The following is a 27,848-nucleotide window of genomic DNA, read 5'->3' as shown; positions in this document are numbered from 1 at the left end:
CCCACACGACAAGGAGTTTGTGCCAAGATGGCTAATGTGTGTCAACATCAAGAGATCCTCCTCCCAGGAACCAAGAGGAAGTTTCTCAAAACTAGAAGGGAAAGGTATTTCCCCCCAGGTCAGTCCAGCTTTGGAGACATTCTAGTAGCACTATATGTCCTTCCCCCCAAAATAACAATGAAGTGTTCTGTGTGCTAACAACATAGCTTAAAAAAAAAAGTAAAACAAAATTCTGCATTTTTATAAAACTTGATAAAAAATAGTATTTCAAACTGTACAGTCACCAGAAATACACAGCTATAAAAAATGCACACACTTCACTTGGCACCTCCAGCACCTTCAGCTTTCTGTGCCTGGTCTGCTTTGGCGTCTCCATTTTCTGCAGGGCTATTCCCATCTTTGCCAGCATCAGCTCTCCCTTTTCCCTTTCGGTACCTTCTCTCCCTTCTTTACAGGGGGCTTCTTAGGCTTGGGCTCTGGCTTTGGAGGAGCGGGTTTAGTTGATAACCTGGCAGATCTTCTCTGTGGTTCGTCCTTCACATTGGCTTTATCCTTTAGCATCCCCTTCAGCCTTTCTCTTGGGCATGATGGCAATGGTGGTGGGACGCCTGAGCAGGACGCAGGTATGCAGCAGCGTGCGGGCTTTGCTAGGTCCAGGGGTCGATGTCATTTCCTCACACTGCTCTCTGGTTCTTTTAGATCATGTTTATTTTGTTCATTAGATCCCACATATTAGTGAGATCATGTGAAATTTGTCTTTCTCTACCTGATTTATTTCACTTAGCATAATAATCTCCAGGTCCATCCATGCTATCTGAAAGGGTATGAAATCCTTCTTTTTTACTGCTGCATAGTATTCCATGGTGTAAATGTACCAGTTTTTTAATCCACACATCTGGTGATGGGCACTTTGGCTGTTTCCAAATCTTAGCTATTATAAATAATGCTGCTATGAACATAGGGGTGCATATATTCTTTCTGATTGGTGTTTCAGGATTTTTTGGATATATTCCTAAAAGTAGAATCTCTGGGTCAAATGGCAGTTCAAGTTTTTAATTTTTTCAGAAAACTCCATACTGTTTTCCATAGTTGCTGCACAGGTGTGCATTCCCACCAGCAGTGTACTAAGGTTCCCTTTTTCTTCACATTCTTGCCAGCAGTATGGGAGAGCAGCAGGTTATCCACAAAAATCTGCTCTGTTGCCCACCATAAGCCAGCTGTTTATATGGGTACTAGAGGCCCGGTGCACAAATTCGCGCACAGGTGGGGCACCTCGGGGTGGCCTGCAGAGATCGGGCCCCAACTCACGCCCTGACTCTCGCAGCCCCACAGCCCTTCCTGGCACCCCTCCTTGGCCTGGTGCCGCCCCCTCACCTGGTCCATTGTCCCACCTGTGGGGCGATCAATCGGGGAACCCCCCCCCCCCGGGCTTCCCACTGCTGCCTCTGGCTGCTGTCTTTGGGGCGATAGATCCGGGCCAGGGCCCCCCCCCCCCCCAGCTCCCTCAGCTCTTGGGAGCTGAGCTGCAGCCCTGCTCCCTGTGGCCGCCACTGGTCTCTGTCTTTGGGGCAATGAGTGGGGTGATCAAGTGCCTCCACTGCTGTCTGATGCCAGTAGCGCGTCGCCAAAGCTTGCCATGATCCATGCCTCCCCTGGTGGTCAGTGCATGTTATAGCAAACAGCCAAACTCCCTGTCTCCTGGTGGAACTCCCAGTTGAACAACTGCCAAAGGGTACAATTTGCACATTAGGCATTTAGTATATAGGATAAGTACAAAGAAAAATATGCCAAAGGGCAGTTTACAGATATGCAAAAGGACTGGGGATCTTCAAAGGCCTTAGTGATATGTGAAAAGGGGTCTGGGGTCTTCAAAGGGCTGGTGATTCTGGTTTCTGCAACATAATCTTTCCATGATAATAGGCAGCTCCAAATGAGGGAGGAAGGGCTCCATTTCAAGGTCAACTCCAGCCAGAGTGGAATGTGTCTTCTTTAATCAGAATTTAAAAATCATGGTGAACAGAGTATGATTAATATTTCTTACAATACTAGCTGGTTCCCCAACATTCTGTTTCTGCCTCCTTTCACATGGACTATGCATATATGCATATATGTTCTTTAGTTAATCTCTTGTAGTCATTACCTCCCCACCAACCTCTCCTCTGAGATCAGTCTGTCCTATGTATCCATGCCTATGGTCCTATTTGTCAGTTTATTTTGTTCATAAGTGAGATCGCATGATATATGTCTTTCCCTGACTGGCTTATTTTGGTTAGCATAATAATCTCCAGGTTGAGCCATGCTGTCACAAAGGATACAAATTCCTTCTTTTTTAAAGGCACCTGCTACTCCACTGTTTAAATGTACCACTCATCTACTGATGGGCACTTGGGCTGTTTCCAGGTCTTGGCTATTGTAAGTTGTATCTTTATTGATGGTCACTAATTTGGAGACATCATTCCCCTGGTGTCCTCCAACTCTCTGTCAGTGGTTTCCTTGAGCTCTTGAGCATATTTAGGCCAGTTAATCTAAAGTCCTTGCCAAACAATTCCTATAATTGCTTCCTCGTGGACAGTTTCTGTCCATTTTTCTGTGAATGGGCCATATTTTTAGTGGGGTTTTTGCATGCTTTTCAATTTTTTTGTGGAAAAGTAAAGATTTTGAATGACTGTAATATGGAAATCATATTCTTCCTCATGCTCAAGGTTTGTTTTTCTTGGTTGTTGTGTGTGTAGATATTTTTTTAGGGACTTTTCTACTTTTTTCTATAAATACTATATGTGGTGTGTGGTCTCTGAAGTGTGTTCTTTAACTTATGGTAAGTTCACGTGTTGATAGAGATTATTTTTTAATGCCTGGACCAAAAACATAAAAAAACAAAAAACAAACAAACAAAAAAAAAAAACCACTGCCACCGCCCCTCCCCCCCCCCCCCCCCCCCCGCCCCCCCCCCGCCCCCCCCAGCAACACACGCACACATAAGCTCTCTTTGCATGTCGGCTCAGTGTTCAGTATTGCTTCAATATTTAGCGGAGGCTTTTACAACTCTGCCTTAGCCTTCACTTGACCCTAAGGATTATTAGAGAGAAGAGTTTATGGTTCTAAGCATATATCCTGCCCTGAGTTTGCACAATATTGTCTAAATTACTATACACAGGCAGCTTTTTAATGTTCTACTTCCACACAATGTCCTCTTCCCAGTTTTTCCTCCCAGGTTTCCAGCAAGACTATTCTTTGTCTCAACCTTAATCTCTTCCCCAAGGTGGTAAACATTGTTCATTTCCCTTTCATTGTTTTCAAGAAATGCCCTCACTTGGCTGCTTTTCTCCCCTAAGAAGGCTTTGTGTTAGGCAAGACAAGGCCAAAGTATGTTATATCAGTCCTCAGACAGCCTCAATCATATCCAAATAAACAAACACAATTCTTATAGAACAAGATAACTCTTCTCCCTTTGGAAGCAGGGACCAGGGTTCCATAATGGAAATGTGGGCTGATATCATCCAGACCTCTAGAAGGAAGAGGAGGGGGAGCACCAAGGGCAAGTAAAAATGCCACAATACTTCCCTAACACTTTTTTTTAATATACTTCTTTTTTTTAATTTCTTTATTGATTAAGGTATTATATATGTGTTCTCTCCCCCCATTACCCCCCCCCCCCACAACTCCCCACTCATGCCCTCATCCCTCTGTTGTCTGTGTCCATTGGTTAGGCTTATATGCATGCATACAAGTCCTTTGGTTGATCTCTCCCCCTTATCCCCACCCTCCCCTAACTTCCCTCTGAGGTTTGACAGTCTGATCGATGCTTCTCTATCTCTGAATCTGTTTTTGTTCATTAGTTTATGTTGTTGATTATATTCCATAAATGAGTGAGATCATGTGATATTTATATTTCTCTGACTGGCTTATTTCACTTAGCATAATGCTCTCCAGTTCCATACATGCTGTTGCAAATGGAAAGAATTCCTTCCTTTTTATGGCAGGGTAGTATTCCATTGTGTAGATGTACCACAGTTTTTTAATCCATGCATCTGCTGATGGGCACTTAGGCTGTTTCCAAATGTTAGCTATTGTAAAATGGTGTTGTTATGAGCATAGGGGTGCATATATCTCTTCGGATTGGTGTTTGTGATGTCTTGGGATCTATTCCTAGAAGTGGGATCACTGGGTCAAATGGGAGTTCCATTTTTAGTTTTTTGAGGAAAATCCATACTGTTTTCCACAGTGGCTGTACCAGTCTGCATTCCCACCAGCAGTGCACGAGTGTTCCTTTTTCTCCACATCCTCTCCAGCACTTGTCATTTGTTGATGATAGCCATTCTGACAGGTGTGAGATGGTACCGCATTGTCGTTTTGATTTGCATCTCCCGGATGATTAGTGATTTTGAGCATGTTTTCATATGTCTCTTGGCCTTCATTCTGTCTTCTTTCGAAAAGTACCTATTTAGGTCTGTTGCCCATTTTTTGATTGGGTTGTTTATTTTCCTTTTGTTAAGTTGTATGAGTTCCCTGTAAATGTTGGAGATTAAGCCCTTATTGGTGATAACATTGGCAAATATGTTCTCCCATGCAGTGGGCTTTCTTGTTTTCTGTTGATAGTTTCTTTTGCTGTGCAAAAGCTTTTTATTTTAATATAGCCCCGTTTGTTTATTTTCTCTTTAGTTTCCATTGCCCTAGGAGCAGTATCAGTGAAGAAATTGCTTTGGCATATGTCTGAGATTTTGCTGCCTGTGGATTCCTCTAGTATTTTTATGGTTTCTCGTCTTATGTTTAAGTCCTTTATCCATTTTGAGTTTATGTTTGGGTATGGTGTAAGTTGGTGGTCTAGTTTCATTTTTTTGCATTTATCTGTCCAATTTTCTCAACACCATTTATTGAAGAAACTATCTTGATTCCATTGTACATTCATGCCTCCTTTGTCAAATATTAATTGGGCATAGTGGTTTGGGTCGATTTCTGGGTTCTCTATTCTATTCCATTGATCTATATGTCTGTTCTTGTGCCAGTAACAGGTTGTTTTGAGAACAGTGACTTTGTAATACAGCTTGATATCTGGTATTAAGACCCCACCTACTTTGTTCTTCTTTTTCAGGATTGCTGCAGTTATTCGGGATCTTTTTTTATTCCAGTTGAATTTTTGGAAAGTTCGTTCTAGGTCTGTGAAATATGCCATTGGTATTTTAATGGGCAGTGCATTGAATCTGTAGATTGCTCTGGGTAGTGTGGACATTTTGATGATGTTGATTCTACCAATCCATGAACACGGTATGATCTTCCATCTGTTTATACCTTCCTCTATCTCTTTTTTCAGTGTCCTGTAGATTTCTGTGTATAGGTCTTTTACCTCCTTAGTTAAGTTTATTCCTAGGTATCTTAATTTTTTTGGTATGATGGTAAATGGGATTGCTTTATTAGTCTCTCTGTAAGTTCATTATTGGTGTATAGAAATGCCATAGATTTCTTGGCATTAATTTTGTATCCTGCTACATGGCTGAATTCATTTATTAAGTCTAATAATTTTTTTGTGGAGTCTTTAGGGTTTTCTATGTACAGTATCATGTCATCTGTGAATAGGACAGTTTTACTTCTTCTTTTCCAATTTGGATGCCTTTTATTTCTTTTTCTTGTCTGATCACAATGGCTAGTATTTCCAGTACTATGTCGAAGAGGAGTGGTGAGTGTGAGCATCCTTGTCTTGTTCCTGTTCTTAGGGGAAATGGTTTTAGTTTTTGCCCATTGAGTATGATGTTGGCTGTGGGTTTGTCATATATGGCTTTTATTATGTTTAGGTATGATCCTTCTATTCCCATCTTGCAGAGAGTTTTTATCAAGAAAGGGTGTTGGATCTTGTCAAATGCTTTTTCTGCATCAATTAATATGACTATGTGTTCTTTTTTCTCTCAATTTCTTTATGTGATGTATCACGTTTATTGATTTGCGGATACTGTACCATCTTTGCATCCCTGGGATAAATCCTATTTGGTCATGGAGTATATTTCTGATGTACTGCCGAATCTGATTTGCTAGAATTTTGTTGAAGATTTTTGCATCTATGTTCATGAGGGATATTGGCCTGTAATTCTCTTCATTGTGTTGTCTTTATCTGGTTTTGATATTAGGGTGATGCTGGCTTCAGAAAATGAGGTTGGAAGTGTTCCTTCCTCTTGAATTTTTTGTAGTAGTCTGAGGAGGATAGGTTTTAGTTCTTCCTTGAATGTTTGGTAAAACTCCCCTGTGAAGCTGTCTGGCCCCTAGCATTTGTTTGCTGGAAGCTTTTTGATGACTGCTTCAATTTCTTCCATAGTTATCAGCCTATTAAGATTTTTAGAATCTTCCTGATTGGCTTTGGAAGGCAGTATTTTTCTAGGAATATGTCCATTTCCTCCAGGTTAGAATAGAGTTGTTCACAGTATTTTTTAACAATCATTTGTATTTCTGTGGGGTCTGTTGTTATTTTGCCTCTTTCATTTCTGATTTTGTTTATTTGGGTCCTCTCTCTTTGCTTCTTGGTGAGCCTGGCTAGAGGTTCATCAATCTTGTTTATCCTTTCAAAGAACCAGCTCTTGATTTCATTGATTTCATTGGTTTTTGGTCTCTATGTCATTTATTTATGCTCTGATCTTTATTATCTCCTTCCTTCTGCTCACTCTGGGCTTTTCTTGTTGCTCTCTTTCTAATTCTTTGAGTTGTGGAGTTAGATGATTAACAATCATTTTTTTCTTGTTTTGTTTGTTTGTTTGTTTGTTTGTTTTTAGGTAGGCCTGTAGAGCTATAAACTTCCCTCTCAGGACTGCTTTCATTGTGTCCCATAGGTTTTGGATTGTTGTGTTTTCATCGTCATTAGTTTCCAGGATGTTTTTAATTTCTTTTTTGATATGTTTAGTAACTCAATCATTATTTAACAGCATGCTATTTAGCTTCCTGGTGTTTGACATTTTTGGATTGTTTTCATTGTAGCTTATTCCTAATATTATGCCATTGTGGGCTGAGAAGATGCTTGATATGATTTCAACCTTCTTGAATTTGGGGAGACTTTGCTTGTGACCCACTATGTGGTCTATTTTTTAAAATGTCCCATGTGCACTTTAGAAGAACGTATATTCCGCAGCTTTGGGGTGAAATGTTCTAAAGATGTCAATTAAGTCCATCTGATCTAGTGAGTCATTTATGATTGCTGTTTCTTTGCTAATTTTTTGTCTAGAGGATTTATCCAGTGACGTCAGTGGTGTAGTAAAGTCCCCTACTATGATTGTATTGTTGTCAATCTCTCCCTTGATACCTTCCAGGTGTTTTTTTTATGTATTTGGGTGCTTCTGCATTGGGTGCATATATGTTTATCAGGATTATATCCTCTTGTTGTATCAATCCCTTTAGTATTATGAAGTAGCCTTCCTTCTCTCTTGTTATGGCCCTCACTTTGAGGTCTATTTTGTCAGATATAAGTATCGCTACCCCAGCTTTTTTTTCATTTCCATTTGCCTGAAAGATATTTTTCCATCCCTTCACTTTCAGTCTGTGTGGGACCGTTGTTCTAAGGTGGGTCTCTTGTAGACAGCATATATATGGATCATGTTTTTTTATTCATTCAGCCACTCGATGTCTTTTGATTGGAGCATTTAGTCCATTTACATTTAAAGTTTTATTGAAAGGTACTTGTTTATAGCCATTTTTATTTTTTGTGCCTGTGTTCCTTCTTACCTTTTTATTTCTTCTTTTTACACCAGTCCCTTTAGCATTTCTTGCATTGCTGGCTTGGTATTTATAAACTCCCTTATCCTTTTTATTTGTCTGTGAAAGTCCTTATTTCCCCTTCAATTTCGAATGATAGCCTTGCTGGATACAGTATTTTGGGGTTCAGTCCCTTGATTTGCATCACTTTGTAAATCTCCTTCCATTCTTTTCTGGCCTGATGTGTTTCTGTTGAGAAATCATTTGATAATCTAATGGGAGATCCCTTGTACATAACTTTCTGTCTCTCTCTTGCAGCCTTTAAGATTCTCTCTTTGTCCTGAACATTTGCCATGGTAATTATGATGTGTCTTGGTGTGGGTCTTTTCGGTTCATCTTGTTTGGGACTCTCTGTGCTTGTGTGACTTTTTTCTTCCCCACATCAGGGAAGTTTTCTGATATTATTTCTTCAAATAGATTTAATAACCCTTGTTCCTCTTCGTGTTGTTCTGGCACCCCTATTATTCATATGTTGCTTCATTTCATGTTGTCCCATAGCTCCCTTAGGCTCTCCTCCTGTCTTTTAATTTTTTTCTCCAATTGCAGTTCAGTTTGGGTGTGTTTTGCTTCCCTGTCTTCTAATTCACTAAATCAGTCCTCTGCTTCTCCTAGTCTACTGTTGAAGCTTTCCACAGTGTTTTTTATTGCAACTATATCACTCTTCATTTCTTTTTTTTTTTTTCTTTTTTTTAACAGAGATGATTTACTGATTTTCTTGGCAGCTTTATTTTTTTAAAAAAATATATTTTTATTGACTTTTTTACAGAGAGGAAGGGAGAGAGATAGAGAGTCAAAAACATCGATGAGAGAGAAACATTGACCAGCCGCCTCCTGCACATCCCCCACCGGGGATGTGCCCGCAACCCAGGTACATGCCCTTGACCGGAATCGAACCTGGGACCTTTCAGTCCGCAGGCCGACGCTATATCCACTGAGCCAAACCGGTTTTGGCCACTCTTCATTTCTTCTTGATTCTTCCATAAGTTGATTTTTTACATCCATCCGGTTTATGAACTATATGAACCTTATTCTGAATTCTTTTTCTGACATACTGTATGTCTCTGTTTCACTTAGCTGCTTTTCTGGCAATTCCTCCTTTTCTTTCCTTTAGGGTTTCTTTGTCTACCCATTTTTTATCTCATTGACTGATCTAGATGTCAAGCCCTGCAGGGCTGCTCTTTGGGCTGTGGTAGCTCCTCAGGTGGTTGTGGTAGTGGCTGCTTCTCAGTTGGCAGTGGCTCCTCTGGTGGGTGCTGTTTTCAGTAGTGGTGGCTCCTCTGACTGGTGGGGGGAGGCTGCTTGCACAGCTGCTGTTCTTTGGATGGGGGTGGGCTGATCATGAGGCTGCTGCTCCTCAGATGGGGGTGGGCTTCGTGCTGCTACTACTCCTCTAATGGGGTGGGCTGCTCATGAAGCTGCTGCTCCTTGGACAGGGGCAGGTTGCTTGCAGGGCTTCTGCTCCTCAGACAGGGGTGGTCTGCTCACGCGACTGCTACTCTTCAGACGGAGGATTGGATGCTTATGCGGCTGCTGCTCCTCAGGTGGGAATGAGCTGCTCCTCTGATGGCAGCAGGCCACTCACCTGGCTTCTGCTCATTGGACGGGTGCAGGCTGCATGTGGCTGCTGCTCCTCAGACCAGGGCAGGCTGCACAGGGCTGCTGTTCCTCAAACATGGGTGGTGTCTGCTCATGTAGATGCTGGTCCTTGGATGAGGGCTGGTTGTTCACACAGCTGCTTCTCCATGGACAGGTGCAGGGTGTAGTCTGCTTGCAGCTGCTGCTCCTCGGACAGGGGCAGGTTGCACAAGGATGCCATTCCTCAGTCATGGGAGGGCTGCTCGTGTGGTTGCTGCTCCTCAGACAGTGTAGCAGGCTGCTCACACAGCTGCTGCTTCTCAGATGGGGACGGGCTGCGCAGGGCTGCTGCTCCTCAGTCGTGGGTGGGCTGCTCATGCAGCTTCTGCTCCTTGGATGGGGCAGGCTTCTCGCATGGTTGCTGCTCCTCGGATGGGGGAGTGGGCCACTCACACAGCTTCTGCTCCTTGGACAAAGGCAGGCCACGTGAGGCTGCTGCTCTTAGCCCTGGGGCGGGCTGCTCACATGTCTGCTGCTCACATGGTCGCAGTGCCCTGGGCTAAAGCATTGGGCTGGTCAGAGGGGAGTGCACTTCAGAACTCACAGGATCCTGCACCCGGGGTGACTGGAGACTTGGTGACCCTGGGAACACAGCCAAGATAGCAGGTCCTTGACAGAGGTGGCTGTAGAGTTCCAGGTGTTATATGAGGGCACCCTGGGTGGAGGTGAGGCTGGGCTCCCAGTTACAGCAGCTCTCCCCTTCAAAAAGGCGAGGCCTCTGAGGAAGAGCTGGCCTCCTGGTACTGTTTGCGATAGTAGCAGAAGTTGACAGGTTAGGCTAGCCCAGTTAGCCTGCTCCCGAAGGTCCTGTGGGACCTAACTGCGCCACACACACACACACACACACACACACACACACACACCACATGACCACACACTCCTCTTTTACTCCCTCACTCACTCACGCTCTCTCCCTCACGGCTGCCTTTTTCCTGCCTCTGTAGTTGGGTCTGGGGTGTTATTGACCCATTTGTGGATGGAGTTTCCTCTCCAGGTGTATGGTTATGTGGCTCGCTCTCTAGCACATTGGCCAGACAGGATAAAATTCACCTCGACAAGACACTACACAAAGGGAACAAAGCACGAATGTACTCATGACACTGATAACCCCAATATAAATGACCACCTGAGAAAAGAGAACTAGGGGAGAGAAAAGAGAGCACAAATGATATTGAAGAGAGAAAAAAAGATAAGAGAGAAAAGAAAAAGGAAGAAAAAGGAGAATATATATATATATATATATATATATATATATATATATATATGGAGAAAACACCACAGAACCAATAATTAAACCAAAAAAATACAAACACCCAGCAAAGAGGGTGGGGGCAGAATCTGTAGAGGCTGAGCTTATATACTGAAAATAAGTTTAAGAATTGGATGAATATGGGAAGGACTTCAATTCAGTTTAGAGGAAGTAGAAAGGGGATGAGTGGATAAGAAGAAAGAGAATGAGAAGAAAATAATAATAATAAATTTACAAAAAAATTTATTTGAAAATGGTATAAAAAATAAAAATAGAAAATAAAAATAAAATAGAGTGATGAAAAAATAATGTGAAAAGAAATAGAAAATAAATCATCAAACAAAAAAGTAAAAGAAAATAAAAAGAGATAACAAAATAATAATAAAAAAGGAAAAAGTGAAGTGTCATTCCTTTGGCTGGCTTAAGATCCCAGTCTTCTGTATTGTCTGCAGTTTCCTGTTGCTGGGACTGAAGGCCTCTCTTTAGGCAAGTGTCTGTGGATTCTCAGGGACTATTCAGATTTTTTATTTTAATCCTTTGTACCATTCAGGGTGGAATCTGGGTGTGGCTGTATTGGTTGCTTAGAGACTGGAGGGAGGGCTATCTCTTCAGGACAAAATGGCTGCCCAGATCCCAGGCTCAGGTATGACTCAGCGCCAGACTCACTGCCACTTCTCCTGGACCCCCTCCTCTCCCCAGCCTCTCCCCAGACTCCACAAGTCTGCCTCAGCCACGGGTGAGTTTCTGTATTCAAAAGGTCCTATGAACTAGGTTCAGTGAAGAAAAGCACTGGCCACAGAGAGGGGAAGGACTGCGCCTCTGTGAGCTCCTCTCCTGTCGGCACTGCACGGACAGGTCAGCCCTTCAGGCTGCCCCTTCTTGGCTGGCCTTTCGTGACTGTGGACCCAGATCTAGAATCCCCTGCCTCCAGCAGTCCTGTGGACCTCCTTTCCACAGTCAGAAGCTGTGCCTGTCCCCAGGGACGCAGATAGGTGCTGTGCAGTTTCCTTCTGACCCTCTGGGCTCAGAGGTCTGGCAGACTCTCCTGCCCAGAACCTTGATTTTACCTTTCTCCAGGGGTCCTCTGCCCTTCCCAGCTGCAAATTGTCTCACTAGCCAATTCGGGTTGGATGTTATTCATTTCAGCTGCTCATTCTGTTTGCTCCGGGACAAAGCTTGGGACACGTTCATCTATTCTGCCGCCATTTTGTCTCCTTCCCTAACACTTTTAAGTTGCCTTTTCCTTCATTTGATATTCATTTGGTTGCTATACACCTTTGACAATTTTGTAGAGTTCCAACAAGGTTGAATTGCATGGCTTTTTTCTTGCTTGTTTGTAGTTGCAGTGGTAGGATTGACCCTCAGAGCTATTTACTGTTTATATTTGCTGATGTGACCTTAGATAGTTTATTTTTCATAATGGCTGTGCTTAGTAATTGCCATACAAAATTCCTGAAAATTTAGCAAATGCTTCTCATGAGCCAGTACAGACTGGTCCCAGCATACCACTGGGATAGATGGTCAGTGAGGACATAATAGAGTTTGCCATGGTTTCTGAGCCTAGATTGGCTCTACAAATGCTGGGGTTTTCTTCTCTCATGAAGAAAATATTAGCAAATGGAATTCAATCATTCTTATAAGAGAATGATTCACCACAACCAAGTGGGATTTAATATCAGTATGTGAAGCTGGTTCAACATTCAAAGAGCAATGCAATATATCACAACAGACTAAGAATATTCGTGTGTGTGTGCACGCACGCGTGTGCATGTGTGTAAAATCTTGGCTATTGTGAAAAATGCTGTAATAAACATGGGAGTGTATACATCTCCTCAATATCCTGTTTTCACTTCCTAGGATATATACCCAGAAGTAAAATTGCTGGATCATATGGTAGTTCTATTTTTAATATTTTGGAGAAACCTCCACACTCTTTTCCATAGGAGCCCAATGAATTTCTATTGCCACCAGCATTACACGGGGGTTCCCTTTTCTCAACATCTTTGCCAGGATTTGTTCTTTCATCTTCTTAATAATAGCCATTCTTACAGGAATAAGGTAATATCTCATTGTGCTTGATGAATAGTGATGTTCCGCATCTTTTCATGTACCTTTTGGTCATTTGGATGTCTTCTTTGGAAAAATGTCTATTTACTTTCTCTGCCCATTTTTTAATTAAATTTTTGGAGGTTTATAGTTTTGTATTTTGTATATTAACCCCTTATGCAAACCCCAATCTTATGATTTGCAAATATTTTTCCCATTCTGCATGTTACCCTATTTTTTTCTCTTGCTCTGCAGAAACTTTATACTTTGCTGTGCTTCCACTTGATTTTTGCTTTTGTCACTTGTGTTTTGGAATTATATCCCCCAAAAAATCTTTACTACAATGTCAAGGAGGTTCTTTTCCATGTTTATTTCTATAATTTTTACAGTATCCGGTCTTATGTTAAAAACTTTATACCATTTAGAGTTCATTTTTGTGAGTGGTGTAAGATAGGGCCCCAATTCATTTTTCTGCATGTAGTTATTCAGTTTTCCAGCACCATTTATTGAAGAGACAATCCTTTCTCCATTGAGTGTTTTTGACTTCTATCCTATATAATAAAAGGCTAATGTGCAAATCGACCAAACACCGGAATGACTGGTCACTATGACATGCACTGACCACCAGGGGGCAGATGCTCAATGCAGGAGCTGCCCCTTGGTGGTCTGTGCACTCCCACAGGCAGAGTGCCACTCAGCCAGAAGCTGGGCTTACAGCTGGTGAGCGCAGCGGTGGTGTTGGGAGCCTCTCCCGCCTCTGTGGCAGCACTAAGGATGTCCAACTGCTGGCTTAGGCCATCAGTCAGACATCCCCCAAGAGCGTCCGGACTGCGAGAGAGCACAGGCCGGGTTGAGGGACCCCTTCTCCCCCCCTCCCCCCCCCCTGTGTACAAATTTCATGCACTGGGCCTCTAGTGCAGTGGTTCTCAACCTTCTGGCCCTTTAAATACAGTTCCTCAAGTTGTGACCCAACCATAAAATTATTTTTATTGCTACTTCATAACTGTAATGTTGCTACTGTTATGAATCATAATGTAAATATCTGATATGCAGGATGGTCTTGGGCGACCCCTGTGAAAGGGTTGTTCGACCGCCAAAGGGGTCAAGACCCCCAGGTTGAAAACCGCTGCTCTAGTGTCTAATATTAGTTGACCACATAAGCAGAAGTTTAATTCTTGGCTCTCTATGTTGTTTCATTGGTCTAGGTGTCTATTTTTATACCAGTACCATACTGTTTTAATTACTATAGTTTTGTAGTATAGTTTGAAAGCAGGAATTGTAATGCCTCTGGCTTTGTTCTTCCTTCTCAGGATTGTTTGAACATTTGGGTTTTTTTTTTATGGGGCCACACAAATTTTAAGGTGGCATTTTATTACTTCTGTGAAAAAATGTCATTGGAATTAGGATAAGGATTGTGTTGAATCTATAGATGGTTTTGCTTGGTCTGGACATTTTAACAGTGTTAATTCTTCTAATCCACAAGACTGAGATATCTTCCATTTGTTTGTGTCTTTTTCCATTTCTTTCATTAAAGCCTTGTAGTTTTCATTGCATAGATCTTTTACTTCCCCGTTTAAATTTATTCCTAAGTATTGTTTTTGATGCTGTTGTGAATGAAATAGTTTTCTTTCTTTATTTTTCAGATGTTTCATTGTTAATGTATGATAACACAACTGATTTCTGTATGCTGATTTTACATCCTGCAACTTTACTGAATTCATTCATTGGTTCCAATGGTTTTTTTGGTTAGTCTTTAGGAATTTTTCATATATAAAATAGTATTGTTTGCAATAATAACAATTTTACTTCTTCATTTCCAGTTTGGATGGCTTTTATTTCTTTGTCTTGCCTAATTGCTCTAACTAAAACTTCCAGTACTGTGTTGAATAAGAGTGGTGAGAAGGCACCCTAATCATATTCCTGATTTTTTTATTTAAAAAGCCTTCTATTTTCTACCATTGAGTATGTTAGCTGTGATTTTGTCATGTATCATACTCATTATGTTGAATTGTGTTCCTTCTATTCCAAATTTGTTAAGAATTTTTAACATGAAAGAATGTTGTAGTATGTCAAATGCTTTTTTTGCATCTACTCTTATGTGATTTTTCTCTTTCATTCTACTAAGGCAATGTAGTATAAATTTTTAAAAATTCAGTTTTCATGTATAGTTAATATACAATATTATACTAGTTTCAATTGTAATAACATACTGATAAGACACTTATACACATTACTAGAGGCCGATGCACGAAAATTCATGCAAGAGTAGGCCTTCCTTCCCCTGGATGCTGGCACTGGCTTCCTTCCAGCACCCAGGATCCAGGCTTCCCTCGTCCGGCCGCAGGCAGGCACCTGGGACCCAGGCTGCTTCCCTCCGGCCACTCTCAGGTACCCAGGACCTTGGCTGGCTTCCCTCCAGCCCGGCTTCATCAGGAAGGACATCTGGAATGTCATCCAGAAGGATGTCCGGTCTAATTAGCATATTACACTTTTATTATTATAAAGTACTCAAAGAGCATACTGCCTAAGTTTTCCTCTAGGTGTTTTGTTTTCAGGTTTTGTATCCACATATTTAAACTGGCTGAAGTTTATTTTTGATATGGTCTAAGAAAGTGGTCTAGTTTCACTCTTTTATATGTATCTGTCCAGTTTTTCCAACACCGTTTAATGAAGAGGCTGTTTTTACACTGTATTCTTCCTTCCTTTGTCAGAGGTTAGTTGCACACAAGGGTGGATTTATTTCTGAGCTCTACTTTGTTCCACTGACCTAGGTGTCCATGTTTATGCCAGTACCATGCTGTTTTTATTGCTATAGCCTTAAAGTAGTTTGATATCAGGTAGCATGATACCTCAAAGTATGTTCTTCTTTCTCAAGATTGCTGTGGCTATTCAGGGTCTTTTGTGTTTCCATATAAGTTTTAGAATTATTTGTTCTAGATCTATGAAATATGACATTGGTATTTGGATATGGATTGCATTAAATCTGAGGATTGCTTTGGGTAGTATAGACATTTTAATCAAGTTAATTTTTCCTATCCATGACCACATTGTTGCTTTATTTGTATCTTCTTCGATTTCTTCGGTGTGTAATAGTTTTCACAGTAAGAGTCTTTTACCTTCTTGATTAAATTTATTCCTATACATTTTATCCTGTTTGATGCAATTGTAAATGGATTGTTTTCTTAATTTCTCTTTCTGATAGTAAGTTATTGGTGTATAAAAATGCAACCAATTTCTGAGAATTCATTGTGTATTATGCTACCTTACTGAATTCATTTATTAGTTCTAATAATTTTATGGAGGAGTCTTTAGGGTTCCCTATACACTTGGGTGAGCAAAAGTGGGTTTACAGTTGTTCATCTGGAAAAAGGCATACAGGTTATAATTGCAATAGCTTTATTAACTCAAAAAAAATGTCACAAGGTGCTTCTCGTACTCCCAACTGTAAACCTACTTTTGCCATGCCTGTATAGTAGCATCATCTACAAATAATGACAATTTTACTTTTCCTTTCCAATTCAGATGCATTCATTTCTTTTTCTTGTCTGAATATTATGGCTAGGATTTCCAATACTATGTTGAATAAAAATGGTGGGAGTGGACATCCTTGTACTGTTTGTGATATTAAAGAAAAAACTTTTAGCTTTTCACTGTTTTCCAGAAGGTGGTGCTATATCCCAAGTGAGTGGTTTCTCCCTTGCACACAGATCCTAGTGTGCTTTTCAGATTCCACTACATTTTCCAGATTAGCTCTCACTGTTCAACACAGGAGTGTACACGAGTGGGTGGCCGCAGTAAAGGGGAGTTTCAGGCTTAGCACTTGAGGCATTGTTAGTACCTGCTGACCCAGTGGGAAGATCCTCAGGTGAGGTTCTCTCAGAAGGACATGGAAGGCCTTCTTGCTGATGTCCAAGCAAATCAGCAAAAACTTATCCCTTTAATGCTCTTTGATATTCTTCTATGCTTCTTTCCCATCTTTTCCTTTCCCCTGGTCATGAAGGTCCTGCCACAGTACTCTGAGTGCTGCTGGAAAGCAATGTGTTTCTCGAGCCATGTCCCACAAAACTTGGGTAGCCAGGCACTCACTAACCACTCTCCTTTTCCACACTGGAGAAATTGCCACCATCGGATAGCTCAGCCCATGCAATGTCCCCAAACTCATGCTGCAATCTACCCTTGCAAAGACTGGACTTCTGAAAATTCTCTCTCATCTTTGGGCATCTGCCCAGAGGAGCATTAAAAAGGTTTTCCAACCATGCTAAGACCATTGGGCAGAATTGCTGGTTCCATAGCCCATATGGAAGTCCTCTGCCTATTACTAGATGAACAGGTAGTCAAGACTCCCTTGACATCCTTGGCATAATCCCAAAATTCCAACAGAGGGGCACGTTTGTTTGTGGATATGTGTCTAATTAGTTGTACAAAATAGGAGGGGGAAAAAAGAGAAATATCTTATGCACCATAATGCGGATGTCAAGAACTGTATTTTAAAGGACAGGAGAGTAAATAACTATTATAAAACTAGAAGTCTGGTACACAAAATTCATGCACTGGGTGGGGTTCCCTCAGTCCAGCCTACACCCTCTCGCAGTCCAGGACCCCTAAGGGGATGTCCGCTGGCTTAGGCCCCTGGGAATCGGGCCTAAACTGGCAATCAGACATCCCTCTCACAGTCCAGGGTATCCCAATCCAGGGCCCCTCGCTCCTTACCGCCTGCTTGTAGAGGAGGCAGGAGAGGCTCCCATAACTGCTGCTGTACTCACCAGCTGTGAGCCCGGCTTCTGGCTGAGCAGAGCTTCCCCTGTGGGAGCGCCACTCAACCAGAAGCCAGGCTCGCTGCTCCTAAGCACTGCCATGGAGGTGGGTTAGGCTCCCGTCATCTCCACTGCGCTCGCAAGCCATATAGGATGGCACAAAAAATGACAGAAACAATGAGGGAACCATTCAACACAGGTTTGATAGAAACTAATTGTGGGATAATAATTGGTGTCCCCTTAATGTTCTCCATTCAACTGATTCTGTTTAAATAGGAAGTGCCAAAACCCAGGCTATTAAGTTGCAATTCATCCTGACAACTACAAAAGCAATCCATGTTGAGAACACCCACAAAGATATCTTCTTGTTTGTGCACATGTGGAGGCATATACACACACACCCCAAATTTTTAAAACACTAATCCTATATAATAAAAGGCGAATATGCAAATCGACCAAACAGCGGAACAACTGGTCGCCATGATGTGCACTGATGCTCAATGCAGGAGCTGCCTCCTGGTGGTCAGTGCACTCTCACAGGGGGAGCACCGCTCAGAAGCCAGGCTCACAGCTGGCAAGCACAGCGGCGGTGGTGGGAGCCTCTCCCACCTACACAGCAACACTAAGAATGTCCGACTGAGTTGGCCTAAGACGTCAGACAGACATCCTCCGAGGGCTCCCAGACTGCGACAGGGCGCAGGTAGGGATGAGGGACCCTGCCGAGGGCACGAATGCACCAGGCCTCTAGTATATTTTATAAAACAATGAAATGAAAGGATGAGAAAGCCTTAAAGACTTGCATCTTTTTGCTGCTGTTGTTAATCCTCACCTAAGGATATTATTTCCATTGCTTTTCTGAGAGTGTGAAAGGGAAGGTAAGAGGGAGAGTGGAAGGGAGGGAGAGAGAGAGGCAAGGAGGGACAGGAAGGAAAGGAGGAAGAATGGGAAAGAAAGAGAGAGAGAAACATCAGTGTGAGAAACATCCTCCCACACACACCCCAACTGGGAGCAGGGAGCGAACCCAAAATCCTGGTACAGCCCTTGTTCAGTAACCTATGACCCTTTGGTGTACAGACCAATGCTCTAACCACTAAACACACCTGCCATGGAAGAGACTTGCACTTTAGTACTCCTATCCTTATTTTGATATGGCTTACACTTCCTAAGTTCATGACAGAGGCTAACTGATTGTCTTTTCTTTCCACAGTGATGGACACAGCAGACTCCACATCTGATGAGCCCCTTATCGGAGGCAAAAGTGGGCAAGATCTCCAAGAGATGCTGAGAGAAGTAGGACTGTCAGTTGAGTACTGGCTGCCAAAGCTGCAGGAACAGCTGGGTGTGACCTGTGCACAGGCCTTACAACACATAGAAGAAAAAGACCTGCAGAAGCTGAAATCCCAGGCACAACATCCCTGGGAGAAAAGGGCTCTGGAGAAGCTACTTAACTCAAATAGCCTTTCAAAGTTACAGGAGTCTCAAGTGAAAATGATAAAGAAAGAACAGAAGAAGGCTGAACAGGCACTGCAGGAGCTAAGAGACTTACTATCAGAAGGGAGGCAACGACAAGAAGAGGAAGTAAGGAAAAAAGAGGAAGAGCTGAGGCAGGCAATGGAGATTCCCAAAGAGTACTGGCCACCCCCCGAAAAATCCTTAAGAGAAGTGATGGAACATGTGCAGGGACAACTCAACCTCATGGAGGGGACACTGTCTCACAGGAAAAACCTCCCAGATAGAGATCTCGTGAGATGGGCATCTGGAGGGCTGGCCCTGCAGGGAATGTACAAAACCAGCTACCAATTAGAGCTTATACAGAAGAGAGAAGAACTACTCAGTGTCCCCAAGGAGTTCTTAATCTCTGGCCCTGAGCATGGCACTCGGATGGAAACCAGGGAATTTACATCTTCTCAAGAAGAATCCAAGTTCACCCAGATGACAGAGAAGCTGGGCTTCAGTGTAATTGCCTCAGCCAAGGGCGGAGGTTGGAGATTTAGTATGGAAGCTGGTATCGACCACAGCAAACATTCAGAATCCAAGGAAATGCAACAATCACATTCTGAGCACTCCTATTTCTGCTCTACCAAGTTCAGCTATGTCCCACTTGCCTCCTGCCACTTTCCCATGGATCAGCTCCAGTTCTCCAAGGCTGCTCTCCAGGAACTGAAATGCATTGAAGAACTTCTGAGTCAGCCTGCAGACACAGACAGTCTCCCCTTGCTGAGGCACAGGGCTGAAGCTTTCTTCCACAGGTTTGGCTCTCATGCCAACCAGGGCCCTCTGCACCTGGGAGGAATCTACTGGTGGAAAGCCGTATCAGAGGGTTTCAGAAGTGAGCAGCTGGCAGAAGTAAAACAGCAGTCAGCAGTGGCCCTGAATGGTTACATAAGGGGCAGCTACAGTGGCTTTGGAGTGAAAGTTGCTGCAGGTGTGGATGGGTCAGGCTCTCATTCAGAAACTGCCACCCAAAGCACAACCTTCCAAAATCTCCAAACCAAAGTCCAATTATCTGTGGCCCAGACAGGTGGCCCACCAGAAGCAAATGGCTTTTTCCAATGGAAAGCTGGCCTAGTTGCCAGTAATCAAACCTGGAGTGTCATTGACCGGGGACTTCAGCTGGTGCCCGTTTGGGACATCATCCTCTCCAACCACAGAAGTGATTTTAAGGATCCATGTCAGGTGGCTAGCTTACTGAAGGATAGCTACTCTGCTCTGACTGGCATCACTGCCCAGACCCAGGATGGAGAAGACTTACTGAGTGTTGGGAAGGAGGCTAGGGTTTTCCTAGAGGATGTGAAATCCTGGGAGGTATCTGACCCTGAACAGCAGCTTAAAAAACTGATAAATTTCATGGAAATGTTGAGTCAAAAAATAAAAACTTATGACACTTGGGTTAATATTTGCCTCACAGATGAGGTTCTACAGAATTTTCTGGTAAACACTGTTAACTTTTGCAAAAAGTCTTCCATTTATGAAACTAAGTTTATTAAATCTCAGTTACGCAGCCTGTTGGATCCTCACATCTACAAAGTGAATAACTTTCCTCAGGCTCATTCCATCATGCAGTGGGTCTTCCAATCAAAGTCAGAAGAAGAGCACATCAACATCTCCCAGTTTTCTGAATTAATTAAAATCTTAAAGAAAACCCACAATGACCTCAAAGAAGCCATGGCCAAACCTGAGTCTGCAGAAACAGTGGAAGAAGCTCAGAGAAAGGCCACTTATGAGGTCAGTTTGTGTCTTGGCTGCTTCTTGAATTACCTCCAAGAAACAGAGCAGCCAGACACACAGCTCTTGTTACTTTCCATTGCAGCTGGTGCAGGTTACCATGTGGTACACAATACGTTTCAGTATCTCCTGGGGTGTGAGGAGTTAGACTTTCTTTTGGATGAAATGCAAACTGCCCAAGATAAATACCAGGAACTCAAAAGTATTTGCACGTACAGAGCTCAGGCATTCCTGGTGCTCACAGGTCTGACAGCTACCGCTGGAGTCATGGCTGTCTCTCCTGAGGAGAAAACACAACGCTTGGCATCAATAAGGCAACTCATGGGCCAATTTTTGTCAAAAGAAGTTGTCCATGTCCTCTCCAAACCTGGAGCGGATCAGGATTGGGACAACCTAGAGAAAGACTTGAGGTTGCTCATTGATGGTAATTATGAAGCCACCCTCTCTCCATTGAAAATGGATGAGATAACAAAAAACTTAGAAAGTATTTTCCATGAAAAGAAACAATCCCACGATCCACATCATAATAGAAATAGCAAATGGGAAGGTATAGAACATACAGCCTTCCTAAAATTACTCCAGTGTCTAGGGCTAGAACATTACTACCCAAAAAGGATGAGCAGAGCTAACTTCCATCTGATCAACAAGATTTCTGTATACAACACGCAGCCAAGCTCTGAAAGAGAGCTTCCCTTATATTTCCTTCAGAAGCTACAAGTGCTGGATTATGGGCTGAGATACCAGATCTTCAGAAATGACGAAAACACACAGAATCAAGTCTATCCAGGTGCCTCAAATCAAGAAAATGAGGCTTTTGATTCATATGAAGACTTATTTGAAGACAGTGATACTAATCCTTCAGATACTGATCCTAGGCCCCATATTAACCCTATGGATGTTCAGATGGCAATTCTTCACTGTGCAGATAATTTTGCCAGACAGTATATTTTGTCCAAACTTTCCATTTGCCAGTTTGCACTCCCTCTTCTCATACCTAATCCTTGCAGTTCTCAAATTGAATTCTCTTTCTGGTCTCTCAGTCAAATTAGAAGGAGCTGGCAGGAAGCAAGGAAATCACCAAGAAAGGAGAAGATCAATTACAAGAATAAGCAGATGTGTCATGTCTCTACCCCCATTGTGTCCTTTATAAGAGTTGGAAATGGCTTCTCAGCTTCCAAATCTCAGATCATGAACTGTCTTCTCAGTAAACGAAAACATGATGTCTTTTTCCACCGACATTGTAGAGGGAGCACCAAAGACTGTCTTTTGATGGAAGGAGTGGTGGAAATCTGCTGGTTCTGCCCTGGAGGGGATGATGAGGACAGATTTGACAACTGCGTGACCTTCACCAATCTCCATGGAGATGCGAAGGAACATACGAAGCAACTTACCTTTCTGCAGGAGGTCTCTTCTCTCATTGTTGTCCTCATGTCAACTTCTGACGACAATGAAGAAAACCGAAAAATTGTTCGTGATCTGAGGCAGTCACCAAGACCTTTGATATGTTTATTTGATAATAAAGAAAATAACATGACCAATAAATCTAAACAAACAGTGATTATTGGTCTCAGAAACAGAAACGAGGCAGAATTAACAGAGGAGCTTGCTACTGCAATTAGACATTTGCTGGAGCTCTCCGGCACTGCTCTCAGCTTAGAGAACTGTATCCCATTTGCTCGCAAGCAAGGATTCCTTATTGATGGAGACCAGGGAGACTGCAAGGAAGCCAAAGAAAAGGCAGAGGTCCTGATAGCTCTGCTGAGAGAATTAAATGTATCTCAGGTGAAGGAAAACTTACTGCCCCTTCAGGGACACCTGTGGCATCGTTGGTGTAAAAAGGACAAAGAACTCTATCATCTAAGAGAAAAAGGGAATCGAAGCATTGAACAACACAAGAGTGAGATTGAGACAGAAAAACAAAGAATACGGAATCAACAGTTGACCAGAGCCTTTCCTCTAAATGAATTAATGCAGTCTGTCCTTGAAATTCTCCAAAATCATTCAGAAACTCCACCCACACACTACTTTTTGCAATGGCTGAGTGTGTTTTTGGACAATCTGACTGCAGGACACTTGGAAAAACTGAATGAAAAGAAAAACATTTTATGGTCACTGATACAAACAGAAAAGCAAAAGGCACCAAAGAGCCCTGACCTCCAACGCTGGCAAAACCAGATAGAAACTATCTCCACAGAGATTAGTGACTGTACATTGGGAATTGAGCAACTTCTCAGAGAGGTTGGCCAGATCTATGAAGCTCTGGAAGAAGCTTCCCCCACTAAAAATACCCTTTATCTCTCCCTTCCCCAGATTGCTGCAGATCTGATGATATCTGGTGTTCCCATTGAGCTGATGGACGGGGATGCTTCATATGTGCCTCTAAAGTGGGTGGCAGCTCTTTTTGACAAGGTCTCTGAGAAACTTGGAAACAAACGGCTGTTTGTTCTCTCTGTCCTTGGCCTACAGAGCTCTGGGAAGTCCACCCTGCTGAATGCACTTTTTGGGCTGCAGTTCACGGTCAGTGCTGGGAGGTGTACCCGGGGGGCCTACATGCAGCTCCTGAATGTCGAGGACACTTTCACAGAGGAACTGGGCTTTGACTTTGTGCTTGTTGTGGACACAGAAGGCCTTCGGGCCCCAGAACTCAGCAACAAATCCAAAAATCGTGACAATGAGTTGGCAACCTTTGTCATTGGACTTGGAAACTTGACTCTGATCAATATTTTTGGGGAAAATCCATCAGAAATGCAAGATATCCTACAAATAGTTGTTCAGGCATTTATGAGGATGAAACAAGTAAAAATCTCCCCAAGTTGCCTTTTTATCCATCAGAATGTGGGGGAAGTCACAGCTAAAGACCAAACTATGGAAGGACGGAGGCGGTTAGAGCAGAGACTAGATGAAATGGCAGCAACAGCAGCTGAGCAAGAACAGTGCTCAGATGTAACCCGCTTTGGTGATATCATTAAATTTGATGTCAATACTGATGTCTTCTACTTTGCTCACCTCTGGGATGGCAATCCCCCAATGGCCCCTCCCAATCCTCGCTACAGCCACAATGTCCAGGATCTGAAAAGCAGAATTCTTATGGCTGCCAAACAGGAGTTGAGGGGAAGCATCATGAAGATCTCAGATGTGAAATTGCGAGTTCAAGATTTGTGGAGAGCCCTAGTGAATGAGAACTTTATCTTCAGTTTCAGGAACACCCGAGAGGTCATGGCCATGAGCAAATTGGAAACTATGTATAATTCCTGGACCTGGGAGCTGAGGAGTTACGTGCTAGACTTGCAGAACCAGCTCATCAACCAGATAATGAATGGCAAAATCCAGGAACTGACATTAGGCACACTTGAGGACCCAGTTACAGAAAAATATAAAGCCATCCAGCAAGAACTTGACAAATATTTTAATGAAGACCCAGATAGTGAAATAATGATTCAGTGGAAAGCAAGTTTTGAAAATAAATTAATAAATCTTAAAGAGGCACTTATTTTTGAGAGCAAAAATAAAGCCAAGGGACATCTCAGTTACAAAAAGAATCAAGAAATACTAGATAACAAAAAGTCAGGTTATGAAAAGGAATTATTGGAGAGAAGCCGAGAATTGGCTTTAACTGTAAAGGATAAAGAATTGAGTGAGGAAGAGCTGCATGTCAAATTCAATCAACTTTGGAAAAAATGGGTCTGTGGTGTGTCCTCAACTGCCCCTCCAGTCACAGAGCCTAACATTGACGTGGATTCTGAAAACATCCTTTTGGACTATTTTAAAAAGGAGACAGACATGGTGAATATACTGAAGGAAAAGTCTAGAAAGGAGTTTGAAATCAATTATGAAAAACATGTCAAAATGAGCAAAAGGTTGTACGTATTTACAAGGAACTTTGAAGTACATGATAAAGAGTCCATAAATAGGACTACTAACCGCATTCTTTCAAGATACACTGAAACTATTAAAAAACTCCAAAGGCTACAGCGTGATTACAATCCAAGTTATTTTCATGAAATACTGAAAATAATAGAAGAGGAGGTGAAATCTGCACCCACTGAAGAAAGATACACATTTACAAGAAAGTACAAAATTGACTTATCTTTGTGTTTATTCCAAAGAGCATCTGAGAATTTTAAGGAGATGCATAGGGCATTCAAAATAGCAAATGACCCTGTAAATTATTTGGAAAGCAAGAAAGATGATTTCTTCATGAGTTTTAAGATCTCTTGTCAAGGAGCAACCTCAGTCAAAACATTTGTTGATTTTCTATGGCACAAACTCACTCCTGCTGTCTCCGACACGATTTGGGGGAAAATGGCCCCTAAAATTGCTGGGGACATGCGAGCTACCTGCCCAGAATTCAATGGAAACAGGGCTAACCTGGAGAAACACGTTCTTCTCTCCCTGGCAGAAAAAGAAAATTTTGATAATTACTGGGAGTACATTCATGATCCCGAATCATTTTTTAGGAATTACATTCAAAGACATATTGAAAGATATTGTTCAGAACAAAGAAGTAATAAAATAAAGACTTTTTTAAAAATAAGTGTAGATGACATAAAGAATGCCATCCTCTCAGCTATTCATGAATCCACAGCAAGAGCTAAAAATAAAAGCAGCACTGTGTCTGGGTGGTTGGATTTGTTCTGTGATCACTTGGGTAGTAACTTGAACTTTCCACGAAAAGACTTGGTAAGCATTGAACACCAGGAGATTAGAGATATTGAGTTTCTCAAAGAAGCCATGAGTGAAGCTTTGGATCCTGCAATGATGAAAGTGGAACAGGAGTGTTTGAGTAAGCCTGAAGAAGGAATGATTTCTGACATTCAGAAAATGCTCTCTGAGCATCTCTGTGGCTGCTGGAAACAGTGTCCCTTCTGTGGAGCAATCTGTACAAACACAATCCCTAACCATGACGGAGACCACAGTGTTCCTTTCCACCGTCCTAACGCTGTCAGAGGATGGAAATGGATTAACACAGACCACTTTATGATTGACTACTGTACTAGTTTGGTAGCAAGTGACTGTTATTTTATTTTGGAGGATGGTCGTGAAACCCCACATAAGACCTATCGACAGGCAGGAGGGGAATATGCCACATGGAGCATCACCCCAGACACATCCACCCAGCCATACTGGAAATGGTTTGTCTGTCACTTCAGAAAGGACCTAGAAGAAAAATATCAGAAAAAATTTACAGGTAGAGGTGAAATCCCTCATGCATGGACCAATATCACAAAGCAAAATGTGCTTGATGACCTGGAAAAGCAATAATACTCAATGCCCACAAAAGAGTACCAGAATCTAAACAATAGTCACAGTACCTGAACAATCCAAAAGTACCTCTTCCTTACAATGAGAAACTTTATTTCCATTTTTCAAATGAAATGACTAAATATAAATCAATTAACATTTCAAGAATTTAAAATTTCCTGTTAAAAAGACTTTCTTTTTCTTTATCTCATTCCTTCTGGTTGAAAAACAAATTGCTAAACTATATTAACATAGAATAAAATCAAATAATATCTATTTAAAATTCCTACTTCATATTTTAAGCTATTATGCAGAATGCTTTTTATTTTAAAGTATATAATATATGCAATCTCAGAGAAAGTTGTTTTCATGGAGGGAAATCAAAATCATTATAGACAGCTATAAATTTCTATAGATTAACTATGTGAACATTTCAAATGAATGTACAGTTCTTGGCTGAATGCTACAAATTGCCACTGAAATCTTGAGAAAAAGTTAACCCTTGAATGGAAAAATATTGATGGAAAGATGATTCCCAAGCATAGTGATTTGTAAACATATTCTGTTCTGGGAAATAATAACACAGACTTGACAGAGCCTGTATCAATTCAGGAAACATTATTAAGCAAATAAAGAAAATAGAAATTGAATTGTTGTTTTTCTCATGTAACTATCACCTTGGCAGTTCCCTGTGCCACACTTAAATAAAACATAAAGTTTCCTAAGAGCTTAGGTATTCAAAGCCTGGCATTTGTAAAAGCTTAAGAAGAACTGGCTTTTGGAACAAGGTGTATGAGCAGGCGAGAAGGGCCACTTTATTCACAGCTGTCAACAAAAGTCAGATTTCATTATGCCATTAATAATTGTAAAAACTATTCCATTAAGAAGAAAATAGCAAAGAATATATAGTTTTTAGATTCTGATTATTTCAATAAGATATTCTTTTACATACTAAAATGTAAGGAAATGCTTATCTCCAATATAGGCACCTTTGTGACTTTTCACACTATGAGTCACAGGATCATGATCAGAATACAAATTAAAAGCTCTCTGATGGTAACCAAGAATCTGAGAGGGGAAGAAATCACCAATCTGCAAACCTGCACTTTCTGTAACAATGACTTATGCTAGGTTCTCAAAGCTAATGACTTAAAGTAATCTTGATACAAAGAAAATGTCTTCATGTTGGACATTAAGAGGATCCAAGTCTTCCCTTTACAGGCACACTCTCTATCCCTCCATAGCCAGTGGAAACAGACAATGAACAGCAGTCAAAATCTTGCATCTTCAGAGCTGGAGACAGTGCTGATTCTGCTTTGAATCCCCAAAGAGCTTCAAGCATACTCTCAGTTTGAGGTCAAATGACCCATGTCTGCAAAAGAAATCCTTGAACAGAAAAATTAAAAAGGAAACAGGTGTCCTAGAGCAGTATAGTTTCCCTTTAGTTCTCTGGAAAATAGTCTCAGTAAGAGCTGGAAGGCCCTCCTCATATGATCATATTCAAATGGTGACAGAAACAGAACCCCTTGCTTACCCTGGAGCATGGCTCTCACAAGACTGCACCCCTAAAACTGCAATGCTCAATGAACATTTGCTGAATGCTTTTGTTATTTGTTTAATGAATCTAGAATGGCCTTTAAAAGGTATCATGTGCCATATATTAACTTTGTTTTCAATCTAAACTTGTTGTCTATAAATAAAAATCACCTTTGATAAATTCTTCAGACATTTATGCAGAGTAATTATGAAATGAGACTTAGGCCAGAGCCTGTGTCTCTGAGGCAGAGTAGTCACCATATGTCTCCAACTCATGCCTGGGTTGCCATCCATCATGTCTCAAACCTCAGGTCACACACATCTAAGGACACTCCCAGCTTGCCTCAGTTGTACATGGAACCACCTGCTCTTCGGGTAGAAAAATGCTAGGTGGTGCTGCCATCAAGGATTTCCCTGTAAGGATCAGCCACATACTT

The 27,848-nt window shown here is 41.8% G+C and overlaps 1 protein-coding gene and 1 pseudogene across 2 annotated transcripts in view; one reads left to right on the top strand and one right to left on the bottom strand.

Annotated features, from left to right (window-relative positions):
• Nucleotides 1–27,848, top strand: part of LOC118664772 (interferon-induced very large GTPase 1-like) — a 47,252-nt gene that overhangs the window by 8,489 nt on the left and 10,915 nt on the right. Inside the window, exon 3 of one of the 2 annotated variants that reach the window (XM_036325259.1) lies at nucleotides 18,617–26,384. The exons of the other annotated variant lie outside the window; for it this stretch is intronic. Within the exon in view, the coding sequence (XP_036181152.1) occupies nucleotides 18,619–25,896 (7,278 nt within the window). The 5' untranslated portion in view covers nucleotides 18,617–18,618 and the 3' untranslated portion in view covers nucleotides 25,897–26,384. Of the gene's footprint in view, nucleotides 1–18,616; nucleotides 26,385–27,848 lie in introns of those variants that run through there. 2 annotated transcript variants of the gene reach the window in all.
• Nucleotides 221–586, bottom strand: LOC118664773 (annotated as a pseudogene).

This window comes from Myotis myotis, unplaced genomic scaffold (assembly GCF_014108235.1).
Source record: "Myotis myotis isolate mMyoMyo1 unplaced genomic scaffold, mMyoMyo1.p scaffold_m19_p_10, whole genome shotgun sequence".
Taxonomy (NCBI): domain Eukaryota; kingdom Metazoa; phylum Chordata; class Mammalia; order Chiroptera; family Vespertilionidae; genus Myotis; species Myotis myotis.
This window is presented reverse-complemented; position numbering and strand designations above follow the sequence as displayed.